At 42.5% G+C, this 19,294-nt stretch overlaps 2 protein-coding genes across 2 annotated transcripts in view; one reads left to right on the top strand and one right to left on the bottom strand.

The window, feature by feature from the left end:
- The window catches only part of LOC311287874 (erythroid membrane-associated protein-like), a gene marked incomplete at its 3' end in the record, with an annotated part of 177,103 nt that overhangs the window by 99,109 nt on the left and 58,700 nt on the right, over positions 1-19,294 (bottom strand). Inside the window, exons 8-12 of the mRNA XM_084404984.1 lie at positions 8,434-8,793; positions 4,061-4,162; positions 3,947-3,967; positions 3,661-3,699; positions 3,293-3,334 (exon numbers count right to left, since the gene is read on the bottom strand). Of these exons, the coding sequence (XP_084261110.1) occupies positions 3,293-3,334; positions 3,661-3,699; positions 3,947-3,967; positions 4,061-4,162; positions 8,434-8,793 (564 nt within the window). The remainder of the gene's footprint in view (positions 1-3,292; positions 3,335-3,660; positions 3,700-3,946; positions 3,968-4,060; positions 4,163-8,433; positions 8,794-19,294) is intronic.
- The window catches only part of LOC311287883 (uncharacterized protein), a 57,678-nt gene that overhangs the window by 23,335 nt on the left and 15,049 nt on the right, over positions 1-19,294 (top strand). The window lies entirely within an intron of this gene.

The following is a 19,294-nucleotide window of genomic DNA, read 5'->3' as shown; positions in this document are numbered from 1 at the left end:
TATGCATTATCATTATAAAAAATATATATATTTTTTGTCTTTTATCAGCAGTTTCTCGGCAGCAGAATGTCCAAATGTAATGTAATTTATATTTTCAAAAAATTTGAAAAGTGTTCTTTCAAACGATACCTACCTTTTGACTCTCCTTGCTATAGTTTTGAAGTTATGAGTCTGTAGTTTTGTGTATGTCACTCAGAAAACTCATTTTTTTTATTGTTTTTCAAATGTGCGAGGACTAAACAAAAAGGCTACCTTTGTTCCAAATGCTGTAACGTTTGAGTACTTTATGCGATCACCACAAAATTTGATTCAGATGCAGCTCACATTTAGGGGTACTTCCCCAAAAAAGAATTAATCTGCTACCATATTTCCTTCCCAAGTTATTGCATGTCAAACAAGAGAGATATGCAAAATCATAATAAAAATTATGTTTTTTTTTTTGTATTTATCAGCAGTTTCTCGGCAGGAGAATATCCAAATGTAATGTAATTTATATTTTCAAAAAATTTGAAAAGAGTTCTATCAAACGATACCTACCTTTTGACTCTCCTTGTTATAGTTTTGAAGTTATGAGTCTTTACTTTTTTGTGTGTCACTCAGACAAAACAACTCCAAAAATGGCCTCAGGGTTTAAGGGGATATATAATAGATATATAATGTAACTTATAGTTATAGTTACAAAATAAAGACACTGTTCACACACACACAGTTCCATTGCAGGCAGAAGTCCCCTGTCGGTCAGTGTAGAGCGATAGTCCCCTATGTTAGTAATATAGACATGTATGTGTGTATGCAATGGTAAGTTAATTGTTAGGGGCTGCATATATATATAATAGATATATAATGTAACTTATAGTTATAGTTACAAAATTAAGACACTGTTCACACACACACAGTTCCATTGCAGGCAGAAGTCCCCTGTTGGTCAGTGTAGAGCGAAAGTCCCCTATGTTAGTAATATAGACATGTATGTGTGTATGTGTGTATGCAATGGTAAGTTAATTGTTAGGGGCTGCATATATATATAATAGATATATAATGTAACTTATAGTTATAGTTACAAAATTAAGACACTGTTCACACACACACAGTTCCATTGCAGGCAGAAGTCCCCTGTTGGTCAGTGTAGAGCGATAGTCCCCTATGTTAGTAATATAGACATGTATGTGTGTATGTGTGTATGCAATGGTAAGTTAATTGTTAGGGGCTGCATATATATATAATAGATATATAATGTAACTTATAGTTATAGTTACAAAATTAAGACACTGTTCACACACACACAGTTCCATTGCAGGCAGAAGTCCCCTGTTGGTCAGTGTAGAGCGAAAGTCCCCTATGTTAGTAATATAGACATGTATGTGTGTATGTGTGTATGCAATGGTAAGTTAATTGTTAGGGGCTGCATATATATATAATAGATATATAATGTAACTTATAGTTATAGTTACAAAATTAAGACACTGTTCACACACACACAGTTCCATTGCAGGCAGAAGTCCCCTGTTGGTCAGTGTAGAGCGATAGTCCCCCATGTTAATATAGACATGTATGTGTGTATGCAATGGTAAGTTAATTGTTAGGGACTGCATATATATAATATATATATAATGTAACTTATAGTTATAGTTACAAAATAAAGACACTGTTCACACACACAGTTCCATTGCAGGCAGAAGTCCCCTGTTGGTCAGTGTAGAGCGATAGTCCCCTATGTTAGTAATATAGACATGTATGTGTGTATGCAATGGTAAGTTAATTGTTAGGGACTGCATATATATAATATATATATAATGTAACTTATAGTTATAGTTACAAAATAAAGACACTGTTCACACACACACAGTTCCATTGCAGGCAGAAGTCCCCTGTTGGTCAGTGTAGAGCGAAAGTCCCCTATGTTAGTAATATAGACATGTATGTGTGTATGTGTGTATGCAATAGCAAGTTAATTGTTAGGGACTGCATAACCAATTCAAAGTGTCTAGGAAGAGAGAGTGTTAAAAAAGAAAATAATATTATGAATGATAAGAAGTGTCTTCTCGCCTCTGCTTTTAAAACATTTGCCTCCGGGCAGTCTGTATTATTTACCCTGTTGTAGATTTAAATGGTCTTTCCTCAAGCAATTACATTTTTGATATATATATATATATACAAGTTACAAAATGAAGACAGACTTCACTGCCAGTTAACTTCACTGTTCACACACACAGGCACACAGTTCCATTGCAGGCTGGAGTCCCCTGTTGTATAGGTAGAGATCGTTCAGAGTTTCAGGTCCCCACTTGGCATGTTTTTTAAAAAATAAAAAAATGCATGTTTAAAGTTATATTATGAAAAAAGACCTTAAAAGAAAATTTTGTATGCCATTTTTGTTTCTTCAAAATGTCTAGAAACCATAGTCCCCTCTTGGCCAGTGTAGAGCGATAGTCCCCTGTTAGTAATATAGACATGTATGTGTGTGTGTGTGTGTGTGGAGTACATCAGAAATAGAGCAGAGCATCACTTTACTATTGTCCATCATCCAGTGTAGACAGCATCACTGATTATAATGGTTTCTATTTGCTTTTGATGCGTTGCATCGCGCCGCTTGCCTCCGGTGTAGACTCTGTGTTACTCAGTAAAGGTTCTCTGGACTCTACAGCTGATTCTACAGCTTTTGGACAATCCAGAATTTCTAGCAGACTCTGTTCTTCTACACCTGGATTAAACAGCGGAGCGACTGATACAGTGAATCTGGTGCTCATGGTCAGCAGATGTTTCCTCTCTTTGACATTGTAAAATGACAGCTGACCGTCATCATAATCTAACAGAACTCCCAGTTGTTCAGGTCTCTGTGTCAGTGGGAGTTTAACTGGTGGATCAGCGTTGGTGAAAACACCATTAGGACCATCTGAACACAAGAACCAGTAACCGTTTGATTGAGTAAAAGATTTGTCTTTTGAACGAAAATTCCCATCTTTCGCCACACCAATTAACCAGTAGGTTTTAGGAGGTGTATTTTCTCGTGCCAACGCAACCTCCCAATAGTGACGGCCATATTTAAATTTTTGGGCTCCAAATGCATATAATTTGTAGGGGAATCCCTCTTCAGTGTGATTATATCCTTTTTTGTGCCTCACTATTTTACGGTCCTTAGAAATGTTCAAATCTGGAGATACATAATGTTGGTGAATAGTGATCTGAACTGTGAGGAAAAAACAAAGCAACAATTATTAATCCTCAAACTTGTGTGTGTGAGATCATATTTACATATATGCATATGAAATATATGTAAATGAGATTGTCATACCTGCATGTTTCCTCAGGTCTTCTATATTTATCTCTCCCCCAGCTAAAATGAAAAACAAGCAATTTGAGGTTTTAAAAAAAAAAAAAAATGTTTTGAGGACAGAGTTATCAATGTGTAACAGAGAAAAGTATAATTGACAAATATGGAAAGTGAGCAAATTCTTATGTTACAGTTAGACTATAAAAGCAACAAAAAGACAATGATTTGTTAATCAAGTTCACTTTTACTAACACATTTGTGGACAGACCTGATCCTGAACTGACTGTTTCATTATTCAGTTCATTCTATTTTCCACCAAACCATGTTCATATTTTCTTCTGCAGTTATGGTTCTTATAAAAATATATTAAAGAACATTTAATAAAGTACCTTCTTCTGTCAGTTTCTCCATAGCTCCATCCTCACAAACTAAAATTAAATAAAATTAGAGGGATTAATTATCAATCTGTTTTATCAATTATCATTTCTCCAGATTAAATTGCACATTTAACCATCTCCGGCATTGACTGGCATAACACCATAGACTACTTTAACTGTATCAGAAAGTCTTTTCAGAAAAGAACAGGTATTTTCTCACAGTAATCCTGTGCCTGAAAGCGTTCATCTGATCCATGACTGAGTTTAGATGTACATGGCTTGAGTTCATGTTACTTACTTTGTTCTACTGGTTTCTTCCCTGCAAAACAGATAAAACACATGAGATGCATAAAACATAATAACAAACTCCTAAAGACAAACTCTTTTAAAAAATCTTTCAACCTGATTGTACCTGTTAGTTTCTGTCTGTATTTGTACAGGATCAGCCCAACCAAACCCAGAAGAGCACAGATGAGAATGGTGAAGAAAAGTGCCTTCCATAGATCTGATGAATCTGAGAAAGAAAGTCCATATGAATATGAACTAAACTCTGAAGCAAAATATATAATTAAATAATGCTAAAAGAAAAAAAAAAAAACATTTTCATTTTTGCCCATGTTCAATTCAAGTGTATTCACACCCCCTCTACTAGGCGAGATTATGCCTTTAAGTGGAGACTGTTCATTGATTGGTGTTCCTCCCTGCCAGGAGGACCCTCGTAAATGCCCGATCAGCTCTGTGCTTTCTTACTTGCAGGAGAGGTTGAAGAGAAGGCTGTCTCCCTCCACCTTGAAAGTGTATGTTGCTGCAATTGCAGCACATCACAAAGCAGTAGACAGTAGGTCTTCGGGAGTGTACAACCTGATCATCAGGTTCCTGAGAGGCGCCTAGAGACTAAATCCTCCTCGACCATTCCTTATCCCCTCTTGGGACCTCTCCGCTGTACTTACAGCCCTGCAGAGAGTGCCATTTGACTGTGTTACAGTCAGTCAAGCTTAAGATCCTGACTGAGCTCATGTCTATCAAGAGGGTAGAGGACCTGCAGGCATTTTCGGTCAGCGAAACTTGTCTGGAATTTGGGTCAGCTGACTCTCACATAATCCTGAGACCCCAGCCCGGATATGTGCCCAATGTTCCCACCACTCCCTTTCGTTGCTGTGCCCCTTTCAAAGTCTTGGTTACTGCTGTAACCCTCGTTCCCTGAAGGAGGGAACTGAGATGATATGTCCCGGCTGCCACAACCCCGTATCACCGCTGAATGGCTGGGACCCTGTCTCGGCTCCTCAGCACAAACCCGAATGAGTGAGTTGCTGGCAAGCTTGTATAACTGTTTGTCCGGGGGAGTGGCTTGCAATGCAAATCTCACTTGCCAATGTCCATTGGCTTGTTTTGTTACCACTAGAAGTTTAGTTTAGTTTAGTTTGTTTATTTATAAAGCGCATTTCAACAGTCACAGGACTGACCAAAGTGCTGTACAATCATTAAATAGAACATAGCATACGGTTAAAATACACAACAGCTGAGAGGTTACATGTATAGTATTAGACAATTGAACTATAGACATATATTCAACATCAAATTAAAATTTATAGGCTACAGAAGAGAGGACACTTAGATGGTATTAAAAGCTAAGGAGAATAGATGAGTTTTCAGTAGGGATTTAAAAACTGGTAGTGAGTGAGCTGTTCTAATTTGTATTGGCAGGTTGTTCCATAATCTGGGTCCCAGAAGGTGATTGGACTCCCATAATGTCAGTCTTTTCGACATAATGACTCTGTTCCCTCCTTCAAGGAACGAGGGATACAACAGTAACCATGACATTCCCTTTCGAAGTGGAAATTCGATACTGCATCTTGGTGTTGACGCTATGGGGAACACCACAGTATGACCGGTGTCTGAGCATTTATTATACACATGGCAATTTTATTGGCAGACAGCAGTCCTGACATCACACATGGAGTGCGTGCGTGTAAAGGGGTGCCCGAGTTATTTTGTCTTGCTGCCGTGTCCTCGTTATTTGACACCTGAGGACACTCATGAGCTCTGCATTGTCTGCTTAGGATTCAGAATTCAGCCCTCGAGGGGAATGGATCACTGTGACAAGTTTACAGTGAGGAAGCTCCACTCATGCTTGACTGGAGTTTTGCTTTCTCAGCCCTCTCTTGTCAGCCCTAGTGATCTGATGGACCCGGAAGACTGCTCGGCGGCATCTTGATCCAGCAGAGCATGTTGATGGTGTCCGGCAAGGATAGGGACTCTTCGGCACCTCCATTGAGAAGGTAGTGGGAAAATAGTGTTAAAAATGAATTATAATAATAATTCATTACATTTATATAGCGTTTTTCTCTGCACTTTAACCCTCTGGGGACCAAAAACGCGCCCGCGCGTTTTGCTCGTTTTTTTTTTTAGCAATGAAAAATAAACACAAAATGCTCTGTTAATTTTGATCTTTCATTTTCGTGTAATACATCAATCGATCCTGTTCAGTTTCTATTTTTTTTCTGTATACTCACAATAAAAATAAAGTGTTTTGCTTTTTGACAAATAAAGAAAAACTAACATGATGCGATTTCTGCCTTCTCTCTGTCAGTAAACTCCCGTTTGAAACGCGTTCGAAAATGATCTATAACTGCGAAAATTCAGTCAAACAGGGAAACAGACCCACGGGCATAAAGCTTGAGATCGCAGCTTTTAAATGAAGTAATTTATATAAAAAACAAATATTATCAGCTTCTGTAATCTGTATAAAAAGAGAGCGACTCCAGTCGAGCTCATTACGAGATGATTCACAGTAATTTGACCACTCCCCGGAGAGCGCGCGCTATTCAAACGCAAATTCTGAGAACCATTTCAGTCTGTGAAACGCCCCCACATCAACTGTAAACAAAGAGGCATAATATAGCCTACCTTATGGAGAAAATTTTCCGTGCTGATATGAGGAGCAGATCCCGCTGAGGAGTGAGGTAGGCTAAGTTATCCTTTCTCAAGTGTTAATGTGGAATAACGTTATGGAATAACGTTAGTGTAGGCCTATGTAAACAAAAAGATGAATCGCGTTTCTATAATATGAATCGCGTTTCTGTGAGATGAATGAAGGGTACATATTTGTAAAGACTGTTTACCCTAAATATGAATCGCGTTTCTGTGAGATGAATGAAGGGTACATATTTGTAAAGACTGTTTACCCTAAATATGAATCGCGTTTCTGTGAGATGAATGAAGGGTACATATTTGTAAAGACTGTTTAGCCTAAATATGAATCGCGTTTCTGTGAGATGAATGAAGGGTACATATTTGTAAAGACTGTTTAGCCTAAATATGAATCGCGTTTCTGTGAGATGAATGAAGGGTACATATTTGTAAAGACTGTTTAGCCTAAATATGAATCGCGCGTCTGTGTGTGAAAGAATAAACTGCTTTGCTATAGCCTACTGAGATGAGTAAAAATCGACTGAAATATGTTGAAATAAAATGTATTTGTATTTAAGCAACGTATTAAACTGCAAATTAACATTTATAGGCTATGCCCTAATATTTCATAAAAACAACGTTACAGTCAGGCGAAGTATGAAAGACAACATTTTGTTGACTAGATTTGGGTACAGTTTTTACTGTAGAATATACTGTCACATCAAATAAGCTTTTCTGCTCATATATATAAAATACTATTTTGTCAAAAATAAAGTCATAGACTAAGATGTTCCAATGTTGGCTATATTCAAACTAATGAATACATATGATAAAATGTAGGCCTATAATCTTTTTTTTTTTTTTTACAAAGAAAGAGTACTTTTTTTGCAGAAATATTGCTGTAATTGTAATTATTGTTGTAATTGTAACCTTTTTAATAAAATAGGAAAACATATTTACAAGATAGATGTAAGCAAAATCTTAAATGGTCAATATAAGTCTTCTTCTAAATATATAGGCTATTTTGTCCTTGCATTGTGGCTCAGTCAGTGTCACACCTGAATGAATGGCTAATTATGCAGAGTCATTATGCAGAGTGGGTGGGACTGGGTAATCTAAGGTGTAAACTACTCCTCCCCCTCGCATATTGGCTTTCCAAGCAAAACCTGTTTTACACCATTTAAATCAATGTATTTTTTTTTTGTGAACGATAAAGCAAGACTATTTTCACATAATTTTGAAGCTAGAACTCGAAGAGAAAACATCTATTAGTCAAAAGTCTTGTGGGCACATATTTTGTATGAGTTTTGTGGTCTTATTTCAGCAACTTTCATTTTTATTTTTTTAAATAACCACTCATAAACATTATTCTCTTAAAAATACAAACATCTACATACATGTTGCTCGCATATTATGGTAGGCCTGTATGTGCTATATAGAGTGAATTTACACCTTTGCCATTAACATGTTTATAAATAACTGAAAAAAGCACAAATGTCAGAGCATGTCAGAACATCTCAAGGGCCCCAAAAACAGCTTGGTCCCCAGAGGGTTAAAGCACTTTACATGGAAGGGGGAATCTCCTCAACCACCACCAATGTGCAGCATCCACCTGGATAATATTATTGCAATATATTGTTATCGCCATATTGCGCCAGAACGCCCACCACACACCAGCTTATTGGTGGAGAAGAGACAGAGTGATGAAGCCAATTAGTATATATACATATGGGGATGATTAGGAGTATAGTCAACCCCAGATTCTTCAATTCATTTGGAAGTTCATGTAATGATGTTTTCCCCTTGCAATAAAACAAATGTCCCCTTTACAGGCTTTAATGATCCATAAAACATGAATTGTAGGTTTTGACTCACCAGTGACTTTGAGAACCACCTCTCCACTGTCATATTCACTTTCTCCACTGACATAACAGTGAAATGAACCTTCATCCTGAATCCTGAGTTTCTCCAGGCGTAGAGAGACGTCTCCATCCTTCAGTCCAACAGACTGATCTGACCACAGAGTCAGTGAGCTTCTGTTCCTGAACGATTCCTCTTGGACGTCCTGGATCTTCCCATGCTGATAGAGGAGAACAGGTTTGCTGAACTCTTTACGGTACCAGAGGATCTCCAGAGCTTCAGCGTTCTCAGGAGGAGAGATCCAGCAGGGCAGAGTGACTGTGGACCCGACAAGTGCCACTATCTGATCACGAGGAACCACAACAGTGAACGACTCTGAGAGACACAGAAAGACACACCCCCCCCCCAAAAAAATACTATGCATTAGTCTTTAATGTATTTATATACTGTATTTATTTTATTTTACTAGTTACAGTAACTCATAGCGTTAGCAATATTTCAGATAAAATGTGCATGCAAAAAGTGTCCATTATCTATTGTCAATTATGTAACAATGTATGAAGTACAGCTCACACAGAAGTCACTTTAAAACCAAGCTGTTTTATGTTTCTCATTGCAGTGGATTCACATTTGGGCTTAAGGGGTAAAAATGCCCACAATACTCACATAAATGCCTTAAATTTAAGATACAGGTGCAAAAACTAAAACGCTTGCTCACTCACCAGATCCACAAGTTCCCTCACGTGATCCCGAAGCGCACCCCTGTGCTTCTTCGGCTCATGCAGGGGACAATGATGAATCTCTTGGGTCTACGGACTTCGAGTAGCCAACCTCTGAGCATTCCTCGCACTTCGATAAGTCCGTCGAGGAATTACTTGAGTTGGCTACTTGTGCGGTGGCCAGATTGCAGCTTGACTGGCCTCGCGAACAAGAGACCCCCAAACGCAGTAAGCTTGAGGATAGGTTTCTGGTGGCAGGGGGGAGGGACCGCAACATCAGTCTCTCCCCTTCTTCGAGGACCTCCATGATGAGCTATCTAAATCATGGAGAAAACCATATACCTCTCGTGTCTTTGCTTCCTCGACATCGACTTTTTCGACTATCGTGGGTTCGAAGGCGCGGGGGTATGCGGAGATGCCTCGGGTTGAAGAGACGTTCGCATCTTCGCTTAAGAGACCTACCCTCCCCATGAAGCCGTGCAGAACAACATTGGCTCTTGTGGGTAAAGCTTACCAAGCTGCAGGTCAGGCTGGTGCTGCGCTGCACACAATGGCTGTGTTACAGGCGTACCAGGCTGACCTCTTGAAGGACTTGAGTGCAGGCACTACGATAGATGAGGAAGCATTTTCTGAACTGCGCCGAGCCACAGACCTGTCTCTCCGTGCCACTAAACAGACGGCCCGTGCCATCGGCCGTTCTATGGCTGCGTTAGTCAGCACAGAGAGGCACCTGTGGCCAGGGCTGGACTGGGACAGAAAATCGGCCCTGGCATTTTGGCCCAGACTGGCCCACTACATATGATCATAAACACCACCCATCTTTGCACGCCTTTGAATATGTTTTTGTTCAACTCCTATTCATTAAAACCACTAATGCCATGTAATGAGTGAGTATAAACGAGTGAGAGTTAACAGATGAAATAAGTACAAAATTGTAATTTATTAATACAGTCGAACTATACTCCACAGTGGTGAATCCAAAAAAACAAGCTATAAGCTGCAATGGCATAGCAATACCAGTGCTTCTCACAGGAATTTTGGTAAAACTGTGGTGGGTGGACCTCTAGGGGGGGTTGGGGGCATGGTCCCCCTAAGAATTTTTTTTGCATTTTAATGTTAAATTCATCAATCTGGTGCAGTTTGAGGGTTCAAAATTAAAAGCTCCAACTCATATTCAGTGTGCAAGTATAACAAAGAAAAAAATCAAACCTCTTTTAGTAACAGTGTCTGTCTTTATTACACTACTACATAATAATAGTTATAATATTAATCTCATGATAGTAGCCTAATATATATATTTTGTAAAAAATAATGCACCGAAAAATAAAGAAAACTCATAATTAGTTTTGTACTAATTTCTATACTTGAAAGAGATAAGCACATGATCTTTTATTTTGACGGAAACTGCATCGAGCTTTTATTTTGGCGGAAAACATGGATACAAACGCGTCTCATTAAACTTCTAGTAAATTGCTGTAATCGTCAACTATGCAGATGTGGAAATAATCTGTAACTGGGTTATGGGTTCCTACACTCATAGCCAAAGTGTTTCGAAAGTAGTTCTGCTTACCGCGTACTCTACGTTACACTTTCTCATCTCTCTCCTGATCCTCCTCACTATCCTCATCATCAGCCACTGGAGCTGATGAAGGTCCTGCTGCTGCAGAAAACATATATATCTTGACACATTTTACAGCGTCTGCTTGAAGGGCCTGTATCTATTTTTCACGCAATTTCTCTGCACTTTCCTTGCGTTTCTTCTCCATCTCTCAGACTATTTTGACAGATACACACTTGACACTGCACGTTCACTCAAAGCCCAGAGGGGGAGGTGTTTAAAGATGTGATTGGGCCAGCCCAGTGTCAATCAAGAAAACAACCAATGGGCCGCTGATCTACGCGTTTCATGGGCCGGTCTGTCAGTGAAAAAAAAAAACTAACACTTACTTTTTTTTTTGACCAATGCATTACACCGGCACTAACCCAGCGCCGTCAATTAAACAAAACAAAACGAATGGGCCGCCGATGTACGAGTTTTATGGGCCGTTAAAAAAAAAAAAAAGTATGAGATGTATCGGCCCAAAAGCACGTCGGCCCACCGGGCATTTGCCCGGTATGCCAGATTACAGTCCAGCCCTGCCTGTGCTCAACCTCACGGGGATAAAAGATAAGGACCGTGTTTTTCTTCTGGACTCCCCGGCCTCTCCCTCTGGCCTGTTTGGCGACTCGGTCAACACAGTAGTCTCCAGGTTCAGAGAGGTTAAGAGACATGATGAGGCGTTTGTTCAGTTCCTTCCTCGCCGCACTCAAGGGGAGGGGCCATCGGCCACCCAACCTCCTAAGCCAGACCTCAGGACTATCATCAACAGAAAGAAGAAGTCCAGATGGTCTGGCGCCCAGTCTGGTGGGGGTAGCCCCCTGCGGACGGGGCACGTATTACATCTGACCGCCCCTTCTCGTTACCCCCACGAAACCTCTCCATCCCCGCCACCTCTGGTGCTTCGGGGGGGCAGCGGTTTCCAGCGAATTGTTAGATGTTCCGTTGCTTCCTGCTGTCATCCAAGACACGGAACATCTAACATCCCCTCAAAAGGAAGTGTTAAAATTGATACCACTCTCAGAGAGTCTGGCAGCGTGGAAACTTCTGCCAGGCATTTCTGCGTGGGTATTAAGCACAGTACAGATAGGATACAGAATCCAATTTATTTATCGTCTGTTGTATTTATCGCATGTTCTCCACTTCCGTGAGACCGGAGCTGATGCATGTACTGTCGCAAGAGCTACAAACTCTTCTGAGCAAAGAGGCCATAGAACATGTTCTTCTTCCATAGAGGCAGTCGGGCTATTACAGCAGATACTTCCTGGTTCCCAAGAAGGACGGGGGGTTGCGTCCAATCTTAGATCTTCGAGGCTTAAACCGTACAGTCAAAGCACTCAAGTTCAAGATGTTAACCATCAAGACGGTCGAGTCGCAAATTCAACATCACGATTGGTTCGTCACGATCGATCTGAAGGACGCATATTTTCACATACAAATATTGCCATAACACAGGAAGTTCCTGAGTTTCGCTTTCGGGGGCGAAGCATACCAATTTCGGGTTCTTCCATTCGGCCTAGCCTTGTCACCCCGCATGTACACAAAATGCATGGATGCAGCACTGGCTCCAATAAGACTCCAGGGCATTTGCATTTTGAATTACATAGACAACTGGCTAATACTAGCACAATCGCAAAAGGTGGCGCTTCAACACAGAGACACCGTGTTAGCTCATCTAGTTTCTCTAGGGTTGAGACTTAACACCAAGAAAGGTGTTCTTTCTCCTACCCAGAGAATGACTTATCTCTGGATCGTTTGGGATTCGATCACGATGCGGGCACAATTGTCTGCTGCTCGAATCGAGACCATTCGGCTAACCATGAGCAAAGTCAGGCTAGGCCAAAATTGCACTGTTCGTCAGTACCAAAAAATGTTAGGTTTCATGGCCTCAGTATCCACGGTAATTCCATTGGGGCTGTTGCACATGAGACTGTTTCAGTTGTGGGTTGTTCAGGGGATTTCATCCAAGGGTCAATCCTCAAAGGCAAATAAAAGTGATGCGCCGAGGGCTTCGTATACTATCTCTGTGGCTCAGACCCCGGTTCCTCGCCTTGGGTCCCACTCTAGGGGCACCTTGTCGTCGCAGACTGTTAACAACAGATGCCTCCCTGACAGTGGGGATTTATTTAAGACTGTCTGCTTCCCCTATATTTATTTAAGCTCTGCTTCCCCTATAATGTAAAAAAATGAATGGTCAAATATGTACTATTGTGTTAACATTTTATTGACTAAAAATGCGTTATAACACGTTCATCTCTGAATGAGTTCGTTCAGAATCAGCTCCATATAGCAGGTCGGCTGACTCGATTTCCTTCTCATACATTCCCGTAGCGTCAGTGCATTTCCCTGTTGAAGCCTAGCGTCCATTGACTTCAATGGGGCTGCTTTGAACTGTTTTTTTCAGTGCTTCTAAACTAGACGGTCATTGGATAAATGCTGCGATTATGTCCCGCCCACGGACGCTCAGCATCTCTGGAGTGAATGGAGGAGTGGGCTGGCCTGGACTCCGGGCTTCTGCGTGATGATTGGAGGGTCTGGCAAAAGGCTGCATCTCCTTTTGATTGACAACGATTTCATACAATAAAAAGTCGCTGATGCTGAAGCTGTTCGAGCTCAGTCCCATCGCGGATTTTGCAAGTGTTGTCGAAAGACAAACTGCAGTAACCTATTTCTTGGTATTTGCTTGTCGAAATTGCTAGCCAATTTTCAGAATACATTTCACACAATTATACATTTACAGTGGGTACGGAACGTATTCAGACCCCCTTAAATTTTGCACTCTTTGTTATATTGCAGCCATTTGCTAAAATCATTTAAGTTCTTTTTTTTTCCTCATTTTTGTACACACAGCACCCCATATTGACAGAAAAACACAGAATTGTTGACATTTTTGCACATTTATTAAAAAAGAAAAACTGAAATATCACATGGTCCTAAGTATTCAGACCCTTTGCTGTGACACTCATATATTTAACTCAGGTGCTGTCCATTTCTTCTGATCATCCTTGAGATGGTTCTACACCTTCATTTGAGTCCAGCTGTGTTTGATTATACTGATTGGACTTGATTAGGAAAGCCACACACCTGTCTATATAAGACCTTACAGCTCACAGTGCATATCAGAGCAAATGAGAATCATGAGGTCAAAGGAACTGCCTGAAGAGCTCAGAGACAGAATTGTGGCAAGGCACAGATCTGGCCAAGGTTACAAAAAAATTTCTGCTGCACTTAAGGTTCCTAAGAGCACAGTGGCCTCCATAATCCTTAAATGGAAGACGTTTGGGACGACCAGAACCCTTCCTAGAGCTGGCCGTCCGGCCAAACTGAGCTATCGGGGGAGAAGAGCCTTGGTGAGAGCGGTGAAGAAGAACCCAAAGATCACTGTGGCTGAGCTCCAGAGATGCAGTCGGGAGATGGGAGAAAGTTGTAGTAAGTCAACCATCACTGCAGCCATCCACCAGTCGGGGCTTTATGGCAGAGTGGCCCGACGGAAGCCTCTCCTCAGTGCAAGACACATGAAAGCACACCTGAAGGACTCCAAGATGGTGATAAATAAGATTCTCTGGTCTGATGAGACCAAGATAGAACTTTTTGGCCTTAATTCTAAGCGGTATGTGTGGAGAAAACCAGACACTGCTCATCACCTGTCCAATACAGTCTCAATAGTGAAGCATGGTGGTGGCAGCATCATGCTATGGGGGTGTTTTTCAGCTGCAGGGACAGGACGACTGGTTGCAATCGAGGGAAAGATAAATGCGGCCAAGTACAGGGATATCCTGGACGAAAACCTTCTCCAGAGTGCTCTGGACCTCAGACTGGGCCGAAGGTTCACCTTCCAACAAGACAATGACCCTAACCCCCTGGGTCTGGATGCGATGGCGCACACATGGCCCAAAATGCACCTGTATGCGTTTCCTCCAGTATCTCTGCTACCGGGAGTTCTAGCCAGAGTTCACCAACAAGGGTCTTGCCTCTTACTGATAGCGCCGCATTGGCCGAACAGAGTATGGTTCTCGGAGATAATATCCATCCTCGACGGCTTGCCATGGGCGATTCCGGAAAGGAGGGACCTTCTGTCCCAGGCGGAGGGCACAATATTCCATCCCAGGCCCGACCTGTGGAACCTTCATGTTTGGCCCCTGATGGGTACCAACTGAGGGACACTGGGCTTTCGCCTGCCATTAGACCATTCGAAGTGCTAGGGCCTCCTCTACTAGAAAGAGTTATGCCAACAAATGGGGTGTCTTTGAAAGGTGGTGTGTCGTACATAATGCAGATCCGGTCAACTGCCAGATTGCTTCAGTTCTGGACTTCCTGCAGGAGAAATTATCAACAGGCACATGCCCCGCCACCCTCAGGGTTTATGTGGCCGCTCTTTCGGCTTGCCACGCCTTGGTTGACGGGGTGCTGTTACTCTTGCCTATGAGGCATGCGGCCAAGCTTCGCCAACGGGTCTTAGGGCTCACTCCACCAGGGGGTCGCCTCCTCTACTGCTCTGGCAAGGGGTACCCCCTTACAACTTGTTTGTGATGCGGCAGGCTGGTCCTCTCTGCACACATTCATAAGATTTTATAGCTTGGATGTTCATGCCACTTCGGGCTCTCACGTCCTTGAGTCAACGTCACAAGCTAATGTCTAGGGCTTTCTTGCATTCTTGTGAGCACACCTACACAACCGTAAGGAGTCCAGACACCTTCAAGCACGGCGGCGTGGGCATTCTCGTTCCCAATGCGCTAAGCAGCGCAGCATCGATTGTAGCTTTTGAAAGGGAACGTTCTGGGTTACTTGACTGTAACCCTGTTCCCTGAAAAAGCCTGACGATGCACCTGTGGCTCATCTAATTATAGCCTCGTGTCGCGGGTCACTGACGTGTTCCATTGACGTGTTTACACACCATATTCACAGCAGGTCATTATTAAAGACGTTCCCAATGCGCTAAGCAGTGCAGCATCTCTTTCCGCTTTTTCAGGGAACAGGGTTACAGTCAAGTAACCCGGAACGTTCTGATGAACTCATTCGAACGTTCTTTTCTCACTTTCAGTAAGCTATAATTTGTTCCCAATTTGAATAACGGTTTTGTTTTTCGTGCTACTAAGATAAGCAATGTGAAGACTTGTTTTTCCAATATCAAGGACAATAATCGACAATAATAATATTGCAGCCCTACCCGGTAATTAGATCCTATTGTTTAATTTTATAATTTATATAGGCCTACTTTAAAAAAAATTTTTTTTTAAAACAATTCAAAATTACATTGATCCCATTACATTATGCAATTGTTGTGTAAATACATTAATGCCACCCTTGAGCAGCATTAAACAGTCTGTAAGTGTAAACATGCCGTTCTGTGCCACATTGGCAGTGTAAAGACGGCTTGTGTTGATGCTGATCAAATTTTATTGGCAACAGAAATTCTGTTGGATTAAATTAATTGATTAAATTAAAATATCTGACATATAAAAGTCAGATACATTTGACAAGGTAATTATAAAAGTGCTTTTACAAAACTAAAAAATGCTGCTGAACCTATACCGTATTTATTCATTATATGTACTAGTCATTGTGGTTGTAAATCTGGAGCAGTTCCCTTTCGAGGGAACTCGCACTGCGTCGTTGAAAACGACTCTTTGGGGACGCTCCCTTAGCGTGCGCCTCTGAAGTATGAATGAAACTAATCCAATCCTGATTGGTGTTGCGTCATGACGTAACATGTGACGGCATAACCGGATGCATAAAAGTGACGCTGGCACACACACACATTAGCTTTTGCTCTTCAGCAAGCGTTCTCTGTGAAACTGTCTGTCTTATTTGGTGTTGTTTGTCTGTTGAAAACCACTATATTATGCGAGTGGAAGATACACTAAGTGTGTGCAGTGCACCCCTGCCCTATATTTCTCACGGGTGGGGACACGCATCAGTTGTGTGTATACTGTTTAGGAGCGCAGCACGCACAGGCAGCTCTCGAGGGGGCTTGCCTGTGAACATTGTGAAAGTACTCCCGATTAGAGTGCTGCGCTCCCGTTTGGTTTCTGATAAAGGCCAGGCTCGCGATCCCCGCGGTTCGGGTACCGCGTCCGTTGAGGCGGCGCGGCGGCTTAGATCGTGGGGATCGCAGAAGGATCTCGCGGATGAGAACGAGACTGCCGAGGCACTTTCTCGTTCATCATCCGCAGATTCTATAACGCTCGCTCACGACGCAGAAGCCCGCGATGTGGTTTCTTCTGCCCGTGACGAGTGCCCGATGCTCGAGCTATCTGCTTCTGAGGGAGTGGAGGTGCTCAGCATTGGGATCGAGGAACATGAGTCACACTCGCTGGTGTTGTTTGTAACCCAAAAATAAAGAATTGTCCCACTGCATTGCAATACAAAATCTATATTAGATAAATAACAAGATTTTGTGTGGGTGCGAGGCATGCACAGTCAGCTCCTGAGGGTGCTGGCTGCGTGTTCATTGAGAAATATCTCGACGCACACAGCCGTGCGTTTCGGGGGTTTTTCAGCCTCGCGCCCGTTGACTTTCTTCTCGAGAGATGAAAGCCAAATATATTGTGAACGACTCGAATCTCGCGTTTGCTGAGGCAGCGCGTAGATTACGAGTCTGCAATAAAAGGGATACACGCGATCTGTGAAATAATACTGTTTGGGTGCGAGGCATTCACAATCAGCTCCTGAGAGTGCTGGCAGTGTTTATTGAGAAATATCTCGGGCGCGCGTGCTAAATTCCGTGCGCTTTTGGATGTTTCAACCTCGCACCTGATGACTTTCTTCTCGAGGGATGAAAGCCAAATATTATAACGGCTCGAATCTCGCGTTTGCCGAGGCAGCGTGTAGATTACGAGACCGTGTAAATAAATATAAAAACAGTATATTGTCTGGTGATTATGGCTGCATTTAATTCTATGAGTTAAAATGATGGAATTGAAATGATGGAATATATTATCTCACTTTAAGAAGTTAGATATTTTAATTCAGCCTACCATCTAGACTGTGTTTCACTTATCCAGTGTTTTTGGCTGCATTTAATTCTGAAGAATTAAGATGAGCAGCGAACGTCGAAAATCGTTTTCTATTTTTTCCCTGCCGGTCCTCCGCATCAGGGTATCGAAAACGAGACGAAGATGGCTGTCCCCCCCCCCGTGGAGGGACGAGCGAGAATCGCTCCTCTGCGGAGCCCTCAGGAAATCGATGTTTGTATCCAGCGTCAACTGCGCTTCGGGACGCATCGGTTTTCAGCTAATGCACGCTGTAATGCCCGCCCAAAAAGGCTTGCGGCCAGGCAGTGTTCCTGTCCGCAGATCGGAAACTGTTTTCGATTATTCCCTGCCGGTCCTCCGCTTCAGGGTGTCGAGAACGAAACCGAAAGAGCCTCCCCTCTGGGGGAGCCCTCAGGAAATCGATGTCTGTATCCTGCCATAAAGTGAGCTTCAGGCCACATCGCTTTCCAGCGAATGCACACCGTGGCGTTCGCCCCAAAAGCTTGGAACAGGGCACCGACTGTGGTCACAAAATCTTTCTCAACTTTTTCCTGTCGGTCCTCCGCTTCAGGAGGTCGAGAATAGTGCTCGAAATCACCCGAGGTCAGTCTCGAGGGGCTGGTTCCCTTAGTAGATGTTGTAGAAGAATGGCAAAGCCTTCCGAATATATCTATATGGGTCCTGAATATTATAAAATATGGGTACAGACTGCAGTTCAGTCACCAACCTCCCAAGTTTGCTGGGGTGGTACCGACTGCAGTGGTTCCAGAACAGGCTCGGGTTATGGAACAAGAGGTACAGACTCTACTGGTCATAGGGGCCATAGAAATTGTTCCCCTACCAGACAGGGGGTCAGGGTTTTTATAGCCGGTACTTTATAGTTCCAAAGAAGGATGGCGGGCTGAGGCCGATTTTAGATTTGAGGCAGTTGAATCGTTCTCTGAGGAGATTCAGGTTCAAGATGCTCACTATTCCCATCATCGTGAATCAAATCATATCCGAGGATTGGTTTGTCACGATAGATCTAAAAGACGCCTATTTTCATGTCTCCATCCTTCCATGTCACAGGAGGTTCCTGAGGTTCGCTTTCGGGGGCGAAGCGTACCAATATCGGGTTCTTCCGTTTGGCCTAGCACTCTCTCCCCGCACGTTCACTAAGTGTATGGATGCAGCTCTGGCTCCACTGAGGCTTCAGGGCATCCGTATTCTGAATTATATCGATGACTGGCTCATATTGGCCCAGTATCGAGAAATGGCAGTTCGGCATCGAGATGTCGTTCTTGGCCACATTCAGAATTTGGGGTTGAGACTCAACACTAAGAAAAGTGTGTTAGAACCAGCTTAGAAAACTACTTTTCTGGGCGTGGTATGGAATTCGGTTACGATGCAGGCACGTATGTTTCCCGCACGTATCGAATCCATCCTGACCATGGTGTCAGGGATAAAGCTAGGCCAGGCCATCACTGTAAAGCAGTTTCAAAGACTGCTGGGCCACATGGCAGTGGCATCCAACATAATTCCTTTGGGCCTTCTTCACATGAGGTCCCTTCAGTGGTGGCTCAAAGCCAAGGGGTTTTTCCCCCAAG

Source organism: Rutilus rutilus (assembly GCF_951802725.1).
Source record: "Rutilus rutilus genome assembly, chromosome: 3".
Classification (NCBI taxonomy): Eukaryota; Metazoa; Chordata; class Actinopteri; order Cypriniformes; family Leuciscidae; genus Rutilus; species Rutilus rutilus.
This window is presented reverse-complemented; position numbering and strand designations above follow the sequence as displayed.